The 10042-nt window shown below is 42.3% G+C and overlaps 1 protein-coding gene across 1 annotated transcript in view; it reads left to right on the forward strand.

Moving 5' to 3' along the window:
- The window catches only part of anks1b (ankyrin repeat and sterile alpha motif domain containing 1B), a 253036-nt gene that overhangs the window by 194104 nt on the left and 48890 nt on the right, over positions 1-10042 (forward strand). The window contains exon 17 of the mRNA XM_048268812.1: positions 7096-7248. Coding sequence (XP_048124769.1) covers positions 7096-7248 — 153 coding nt within the window. The remainder of the gene's footprint in view (positions 1-7095; positions 7249-10042) is intronic.

Here is a 10042-nt window from a genome sequence, read left to right on the forward strand (position 1 = left end):
CCCTAATTTCAATAATGTGCAAAAGTCTAAAGTTTAACTAAAGCTAATTTAAGCTTCGCTGCTTGGCCCTCAATAATGGCTTCAAACTGATTTTGCTGATATAATTTATAAAAGGTAGAATTGTGCCCCTTTAATCTGGTATTGCACTTTGTGGCTTTGCTGTTCTGACCAGGAACATGACCTTCTCATCGGCTCTTGATGAATCGGTTACAGCTTTTTTTTTATATAGCTTCAAGCTGTACACAACACCATGATGAATTGTTCACTGTGTGGCTAGACCATGTATTTGAGCGCAGATTGCATTTCCTCCGCATTCGTCCTTTCATGGCTTTGTTTTTGCTCTCTAACAATAAAGAGAGGTCAAAGGCCATGGCTAAGTACACAGGTAAAGGTCAAATAAAGGTCACACAGAAAAAAAAGAAAAGAAAATTACCCCCATGAACACTGACGGTCCCCCATGGTGCTCTCCAGACTAGTCTGACCTGTCCATTGGCGCTGATGCTATGTCACCGGCCTACTCAACGGTAAAGAAGACTGCGTTTGTTAAAGTGTCTGTATTGTGGAAGGATACTGTCACTGATTCGCATCAGCAAGTTAAGGCAGTAGCATCTGCAAGGTAGCAAAACGTAATCTTCATCTGTAATGCCATGTGACAAATGGGCAGGGATTTCAGTGGATGGAGGTGGGTGGAATACTGAATTAGGCCCATTTGTAATAACATGTCAGATAAATTGGATTATTTCCTCAACTTGCTCAACATGGATTTAGTCACAGTACTGGGGATGTTGAACAGAGGTCCATCTGAGGGGGCTGTAAGCTCTATTGCAGTCAAGGCTGACTAGCACCCCACTGGACAGAGTAAATCCGGTCAGTGAGAGCTGGACAGAGGGGGAGATCATAAAGAGGTTAAGGCAGAAGAGTTTGTGTTTCTGGTTCATCTTAAATGTACACTATGCAAGATTTTCACCTTTACGAAGCCAATTTGATGGTAAACGAACTTGAAATAGGCGAGTCGTTCACAGCATAGCTATACAGCATAGATGTAGCGAGTCACTATCGAGAAAACCAGTCATGGAACTTCAAGAACGGCGGCCTGACAAATCTCGCGAGAACCGTGAAACATTACCTTCTCAGTAGACATAGCTCTTTGGAGATAGTTTTTGGCTGTTGTTAATCCTTCACCTCCACAACAAAAGCATTTTCATTGTGTACAGGGGGGATAAGTCAAGAGAAGTTTGCTATTTACAACAGCAAAGAAAATATAAATATATCTAGAGGGATCTCTACAGTATTACTAGTGTACCTTTAAAATACTCCTAACACTCCTCACATATACTGTACATGTAGGCTGGGGCCACACTGGAAATAATGAAGTGGCAGTGGTAAAGCGTAAAGCAACGCTGAGACCATAATTATCAAGCTCTGTCTCATTCTTAAGTTACACGAACGGTCTACGGTTGCGTTACGCTTAGAAAGTTGAGCTAAGTTCAATGTTCAGATTGTTCAGATTGTTTCACGCTAGTGTAATGTTGCCACTCCAATTGTTCCGCTAGCAAACAAATAGGACATTTGCCGATTACCGCTGATCAGTGTGATCCCTGCCCAGACCAGGGAATCCATCGGACATGTAGCCCAGTTTATAGACTACATAAAAGTTATGAGTTTGATTCAAAGGGATATAGTATGCAAGCCGGGTTATCAGTGACTAAGGAGGTACAGGAGTCACCTGGAAACCGAAAGGTTGCAGGTTTAACACCAACTCCTCCTGATCTTGTTGAAGTGTCCTTGTGCAAGACAATGAACCAAATTGCTCTGGATATGGAGATTGGCACCTTGCGTAGCAGCCTTTCACCATCAACATGTGTGAAAGAGTGTATTGTATGTATGGATAAACTGAGATGCCAAAATCTGTGAAACTTCCATTTACCATAGATAGTCCATGCATGCTGATCAAACAAACTTACCTGTGCTGCAGGTCACAAACTTACTTTAATTGCTTATCAAAGACATCTATGCCTCTAACACTCTGGCCTACAGTATGTGCCATAGACACTTCTTTTGAGGAACAGTCTGTGGAAATAAGAAAGAAATGTTAGTGAAGCAGATATATCTTAGTAATGTGTTTGAATGTGTAATGTGTTTGGAAAAAGGGAAACTCATTTTTATATTTCCGCAGCAGCTGTTCCTAATTAGAAATTGCTCCACTTCAACACTTGAGTGGTGTAAACGCAGAGAGGCTGATGGCTGAGCTTAGCGTTAGCCTCGCTCTGCTAACTTTGCTCGCTCTCTAAATGCGCTAGCAGCTTCTCCTCAGGCATGTCCTCACACACACACACAGAAACACACACACACACAGAGAAAGACAGTGAGAGAGTGTGAGAGGTGAAATGTAATTGAGATTCAGAGTGTGTGCTCAGATTTCATTACCAGATGAACTATTTCAGCCTTTCACCATCTCTCACACCCACCCCCACCCCCACACACACACACACACACCCCCACCCTGCCCCCTAACTCCCATTCAGCCAGCCCCATGAGACTATTCACACAACGCAAGCTCCCGTGTGTGTGTGTGTGTGTGTGTGTGTGTGTGTGTGTGTGTGTGTGTGTGTGTGTGTGTGTGTGTGTGTGTGTGTGTGTGTGCGTGTGTGTGTCACCCTGTAAATCAAGGGCTAAGTATCTCCATCTCACATGAAGTCCTGAATAACCTTCCACTCCCCCTAACCTTCATACTTATAAATGCCAACTGACACACAAGTGCGCACACACACACACACACACACACACACACACACACACACACACACACACACACACACACACACACACACACACACACACATTCATACAAACTTGTCCAGTATATATGATCTGTATAAGTAGGAAGTTTAAGAGATGTGTGCATGGAAGTTACTCGTGTGTGTGTGTGTGTGTGTGTGTGTGTGTGTGTGTATGTGTGTGTGTCTGTGACAAAGAAAGAGAGGGAGAGAGAGAGAATGCAGCTGGTGAATTGCAATATATAAAGAGCTTATTGCAAAAAATTCTAAATGATGGAGAGAGCCCAGGGAAAAGAGAGCTGAGTTGGAGGAACATTACTGAATGGAGAGACATGGAAAAAGAAAGATGGAGACAGAGAGAGAGAAAAGAGGGAGGGGGAGAGTGAGTGAGAGAAAGATGGAGAGAGACAGGCAGAGGGAAAGTTCTCCAGTGGCTAGTCTGGATAGGTGAGCTGTCTTTTCTAAGACTGAAAAACTTCATTCTGTAGTCAGCACTTTCACTCCAACTTCTCAGCAAGACACAGCAAACAGCACCTCTCCCCTCCTAATCTCTCCTCTCCTCTCCTGTCCTCTCCTCCCCTCACCTCTCCTCTCCTCTTTTCTCATTCTCTCTCCCCTCACCTCTCTCTTTTCTTCTTATCTGTTGTTTACTGTGTTTATCCGCAGAGAAGCGCTGCATGCTAAATATCCAACCTAGGATAAGCTGCTCAGGACTCAGGGGTAGATTTACTAACACTAGCACAGCTAACGCTGCGTCTGTTTGCGAGTTTGGTAATAGCGCACGCTGTGCTTCCTCATTGTGCGAAGAATTGATCATTTATCAAACCAGCAGCTCATCGGGTAATTCTCCGCCCTCTACCGCAATTTACGAGCGTCCACAACTGAACGGCACACTTCAATCACAAGCACAGTTGAATGAAGTTTGCTGATGACAACATTAAAACGAATCAAACGTTTAGCGATCATGAAATAATACAATACATGATAAGATGTCAACAAGCAGGGAGATAATGAAGAGCAAGTCAAGTCAAGTCATATTTATTTATATAGCACACTTAAACGCAATGTTATTGACCCAAGGTGCTCAGAAATAAAATAAACAGTAATAAAAACTAAAATAATGACATAAATGACAAAAAAATGACATAAAAATAAATAAATGAAAATACAAAATAATAATAATAATAATAATAATAATAATAATAATAACTAGACGGCATTTCCGGCGGGAACTGCGAAAGTGTGCTTGCCCTGGTCCGGTCACCAACGTGAGCAGACAGTGGCATACGCTATGCTGAACCTGGCTTGATCCAGGCATTCTAACAGCCTTTCTGCCTTTCAGTGTTGGAGCAGTGGCAATACCTCTAAAGCTCTAGGAGAGGGCTATTCAACTATTGGCTTGCGGGGTGAATGCGGTTTGTTGGATTTTACCTGTGGCCTGCCTTCGAATTTAGCTTCTATGACTAAGATCAAATCAATAAAATAAAACAACAGCAGTGATTGGCTGCAAAACGCGTCTTGCACCTCTCAAACTGGGCTATCAGGTAACCTAGAGAAGAATTTAAATTATGAAATTGAAAAGGCATTAAAATACTGCTTGTTTGTCAGGATACTTTTTCTCTGATTTATTTTAAAAATATGAGCTATGAGTGTGAATGTTATATATTCCATCCCCTAATTCTGTTTTACTGGTTTATTTGACAAATAATCTATATGGATTTGCTCTATAAAGACCTTATGTCTGTTTGGGATTGTTTTGTGAGCCTGGGGTTGTTTTGAGAGCCTATTGATGTAGCCTATCTCAGATGTATCTCAGAATAAAGGAATACTTCATATTACTCTAAACCACCGTCTGTAAATCAACTGTATACTACTGTCTACATTGCACTATATTTCTTGACCTGTCTCTGTATATTTCATCACCTTTCTATACTTTGCCTCACATTGCAACACAGCTCAAATCTTTGGTTACTATGAAGGCCAATCGTTCTAAATGGATGGTTGCTATGGCCAAAGGCCAGTTCTATCTCTGCCGTTGTCAAGCGGGCATATCGTAGAATTCTGATTAACCTTATCTTATTTAAAAGATCTCTATTTTACTTAGCCCACTTCCATACAGTGCGTCCCATTAAGAAGTGGCCACTTCATTCGCGCTTACCGTGATTCACATACAGAAAATAGATGGTTTTTTAAATTTGATTTAAAACTACTGATGGTGGGACAGGACTTATTTTCTATAGGGAGATTATTCCAGAGTCTGGGGGCAGCAACAGAAAAAGCTCTATCAGCTTTAGTTTTAAGGGTTGCCTTTGGGACTGATAGAAGAAGTTGTGAGGAAGACCTCAGTGGCCTAGAAGGACAGTAGGGACTTAAAAGGTCACAGATATACTGTGGTGCCATTCCATTTAGGGCTTTGAAAACAAAAAGTAAAACTTTAAAATGAATTCTGTATTTGACAGGTAACCAATGGAGTTGGGCCAGCACAGGACTTATGTGCATATGTTTCTTTGTTCCAGTAAGAAGCCTAGCTGCTGCATTTTGGACTAATTGAAGTCTAGCAAGAGCAGTAGTTCTACTCAAACTACTTGTGGTAGGCTATGGAAGATTGGTCAAATATAGCAAGTAGGCAAGTTTAAGTGAAAGTGAAAGTAAGACCGAAAGCCCAAAGAAAGTTAAGGTTGCTTTGGATAAAGTACAAAGACACAAAAATGGTGCTCTGAATAGTGATTCTGCGGTCTTTGAAAGTTCCTCTTATTGACATATTTAACCGTAATTTGGATTAACATCTGCTTCTGCCAGACGGAAATATTTCACCGCAAAACAGACATGCGCTTTCATGGGCAGTTTTCGTAAATACAGGGAATACCAAATATTTCGTAAATACAGGGAATACCGCATTGTAGGCTTCTCCTCTCACCTTTTAACACGAAACTCCCACTTTCCCCTGACCCTCTTCTGAATGCATATGCATGACACGGGAAAACGCAATTTGCCTTATTCAGTTCTTTGCGAACAATTAACGCCTGGAAACAGGCGCAAATGGCTTGATAAATCTAGCCCTCAGTGTCAACTTACAGTTTGTTTTATTGGATTGCTTATATACAGAAATGTAAAGAAACTCACAGTTAGTGAAACCTTAAACTCAGACAGCAAAAATAAACCACACATACTCGCACATGCACACACGGACACACACACACACACACACACACACACACACACACACACACGGACACACACAGACAAACACACAGCATCTATCACAGCCCACACTAAATGTTGGGATATACATCTCCACATTATATAGGATTGCCATGGAGGAAGAGATGTATAATAACTATTAAGACAGACATTTTCTGCTAGAGTCTGGATTTTATCGGAGGAATAAATTATTGAAATTGAAGCAGACACAAATTCACACACACACAAACAGAGAGAGAGAGAGAGCTGCCTGAAGAAAGGACATTTCAGGACAATGAGGGTATTTAGTATACTAGAGGACATGCTTGTTCAGCTGAAATTTACTCATGACTGCAGAAATCCCCAAATCCCATAAAACACAGACCTGCTGAAGCCTGAGGTCACCTAAACGTCTCATGCCTTCCCTGATAGCCAATCACATGCTTTGATACACCTGACCTCCAGCGCTCTCAGCCAATCACATGCTCTAATTCACATGGTCACCGATATAGTTGGCCAGTCACATGTGTTGATGTGTTCAACTTTTGACTACACTTTAGTTTGGATTCAGGTGTGTGAAGTCCTGGCTGTGCAGGTTCTACGTGTGCTCTGTTAAATGCAGCTTCACACATGATCTGTTACCAGACTACAGTTTGGGTCAAGCAGTTTACCTCGCCACAGAATCTTTTATGTGTCTCTTTGCTTCTGTATGTGGTTGTCTAGGATTATTAATTTTCTGTTGTTTTTTTATTCCTTACTTAATTACACTTTTAACAAGCCTCTTGAAACAACTTAACAATAATTTGAATTACACTTTTAACAAGCCTCTTGAAACAACCTAACAATCTTATTCCAGACGGCCATTTGAAGATATTCATGAATATTCTTTACAATGGTTGATTATTTTCTTGTTTGCTGCAGTACCACTACTTTGCTGTACCACTAAAATGCCAGAAAAGTTCGATCAAAAGCACACTTATAGCTGAAAAAGAAATGATATATATTATTGGAATGTATAAAGTATACCCATTCCTACACACAGCCAATACACTATTGTCTTGACTGTGTGTCTGACCTCTCTCTCTCTCTCTCTCTCTCTCTCCCTCTCTCTCCCCCTCTCTCTCTCTCTCTCTCTCAGGTGCGGCCCATTGGTTATGATGGGAACAACCCCACGTCGGTGGCTGAGTGGCTGGAGTCTTTGGAGCTGGGCGACTACACCAAGTCCTTCCTCATCAACGGCTACACCTCCATGGAGCTGGTCAAGAAGATCTGGGAGATCGAGCTCATCAATGTGAGTACAGTACTTCCTTGTTCCTGTTTCCACATCAGGTCTCCAAATTATACTGCCTTCTTGACGATGGCAAACTCGGGAGGACCCGACTTTAATGAGTTAATGAGATCAGCTCAGAAAACAAATATGGATCCCCCCAAGTAACTGATTGCGCTTTTTGGGTTGATGTATGCAGGTAATGCATAAATAAGTTTTTAGAACTGCTTAATATGGTTGAGCAAGGAGAATGTCTCAGGCGAATGTTTCTAATGGTAGTACTGATTTAGTGATGAATTACCTTGCCTATTGGTAATGAGAGTGAACGATGATGTTTTCACTGGGAAAAATGTTAGACACACAGGATGTGACATCACAGAGTGAGGATGCTGGACTGGAAGTGTCGGGGTGCAGGGAAGGCCGACCACTCCCTATACACGCTGGGAGTTTTGGAAATGTAGAGTTGCTTGTCCGTGGAATTTTAAATTGGTCTTGACCTTGTGGTGATTAAGTATCCATGCGTGAGTGTAGTATGCATTTTGGGAAACAGTACGCCCGTCCCCATGGCAACATCTCCACTTCTGTTCAGTTGATATATTAAAACGTTCAGCCCAGTTTCATTTGCTGAGGGGATTTTAGGTGCCCCACACAGAAAATGCCTGATATTTGATTATCCAATTGGCTCTGGCTCTGGGTGGTGGATTTGCTGGTCTTATCTGTTGTGTCAGAGTTGGCACAGCTGGTACTGATTGATACGCACCACTCCAGGATGCACCAGACTCAGGCCTTTGGTCTTGCCATGGCCATAGCAGCTGTGTAATGCTTGTCTCTAAGTAACCTATCAGAAAGAAACAGAGTCCAACACAGTGCAGTGTTGCCTTAATTAATATTGCGACCGTGTTTCCAAAAACATTGGGAAGCTGTGTTAACATATTAATAAAACCAGAATGTGATGATCTGCAAATCACACAAACCCATATTTAGTTGCAACTCATCAAATGACATTAGACATCATTAGACAACTCATCAAATGTTGAAACTGTATTTTGAAAAATATACACTCATTTTGAATTTGATGCCAGCAACACGTCAGGGGCTACAAAAGGCTGGAAAAGTTATATTGTACTAAAGAAAACACAAGGAGAAACACTAATTCACAACTACTGTAATTATGTTGTGAACTAGTTAATATTGTTAATAAATTAAACTGCAATTGGGTGTAAAAAGAGAGGTCAGAGAGGTCTTTCAGAAGTAAAAATGCAGGGGTTGTCATCATTCTCTGGGGGGGCACAATATAAGGATAATGCTCCTCAACATAAAATTGTGAAGTTTTGGGGATTTCATCATCTGCAGTACATAACATAATTAAAATATTCATAAAATCTTTGTATGCTAGGGACTGGGCTGAAAAAGCGCATTGGCTGGGTGTGTTCTGGGCACCGCATTAAAAACAGACTTGCTTCTGTAATGAGATTCAGTGTATGATTTAGATATCCTGTTCTAGAAGCAGTAAACAAACACACACACACACACACACACAGAGAGACACTAGGAACAATGAGCACAAACAAACACTAGGAACTAAATTGAGCACACACACACACTAGCAGGGGCGGAGTGGCAATCAGGGCGGTCGGGAGTTTTCCCGGTCAGCCGGCCGAGGTGCGGGCCGGCCCATAGAGCTTTTATCGCGGCCGTAAGTTGGACATAGGACCTCATTTCCAAGTAAGCAAGTGTGATATTTATCAGTGGAGACCGTTTTCAACACGTTTCATCCAGTCCTTCTAATTGCAGAGTTTGCAGGTGCTAGGCTAGCGCAAGTCAACGGTATGTGCTAGCCTGCCACTAAAAACAGTCTTACCCAAAAAATAACCCAAACAAAATATATTTTGTTTGCGTTATTTTGTTTGATGTGTGCGCGTGTTTGGGGTGGGGGGGCGGTGCCGTCAGAATTTTCCCGGTGGATTTTAGTGCCCCACTCCGCCACTGCACAATAGGAGAAGTGCACACACACAAACAGACACGCATACAGAAACTAGGAGCTATACACACACACACACACACACACACACACACACACACACACACACATAGACACTATGAACAGTGAGCACACAAACTAGGAGCAGTAAGCAAACACACACTAGGAGCAGCGAGCACAGATACACACACACACACACACACATACACACACTCACATTAGGGGACCCTTGTCAGATCAGGGAGAGACAGGTGTGGCATCTGACCCAGAATAAGCTCCTCACTTCCAGCCGTCCTGCTGCTGAGCACCCTGTGTCATCCTTAAGATGCTGCACTGCTGACTTGCACATCCTGACCAGGCGCAGATGGATGACACTGTCGCCTCTGTGTGTGTGTGTGTTTGTGTGTTTGTGTGTCTGTGTGTGAGACCGAGCCCAGACAGATGACACTGACGACTGCAGAAAAACGTTTTGACTTTATTTATTTATCTAACTCATTTATTTATTTATTTATTTATTTTCCTCCACTGTCTGAACTCCTCACCCCCTTTCTGCAGGGGCCCATTAGACGGCAGGAGTCAGCCCTGCTCTGAGAGCCTGAGGAAAACCACTCGGCTCCCCTCCACTGTGGACCTGACATGTCCTGGCTGTCAGACTGCGGCAGTTAGGGCTACACAGCCAGCTCAAGAGAGCACAAATGCCAGCTAAGGGCCTGACAAAAACAGAGGCCTTAATAGGAGACATGCCTAGTTTTTTGTCCAGTTTAAAACATTTGAAATGACCTAGAAACAGCTACAGAAAGTGAAGAAATAACTGGTTTGATGTAATGTCAAAAACGT

The sequence above is a fragment of the Alosa alosa genome, chromosome 17 (assembly GCF_017589495.1).
Source record: "Alosa alosa isolate M-15738 ecotype Scorff River chromosome 17, AALO_Geno_1.1, whole genome shotgun sequence".
Classification (NCBI taxonomy): domain Eukaryota; kingdom Metazoa; phylum Chordata; class Actinopteri; order Clupeiformes; family Clupeidae; genus Alosa; species Alosa alosa.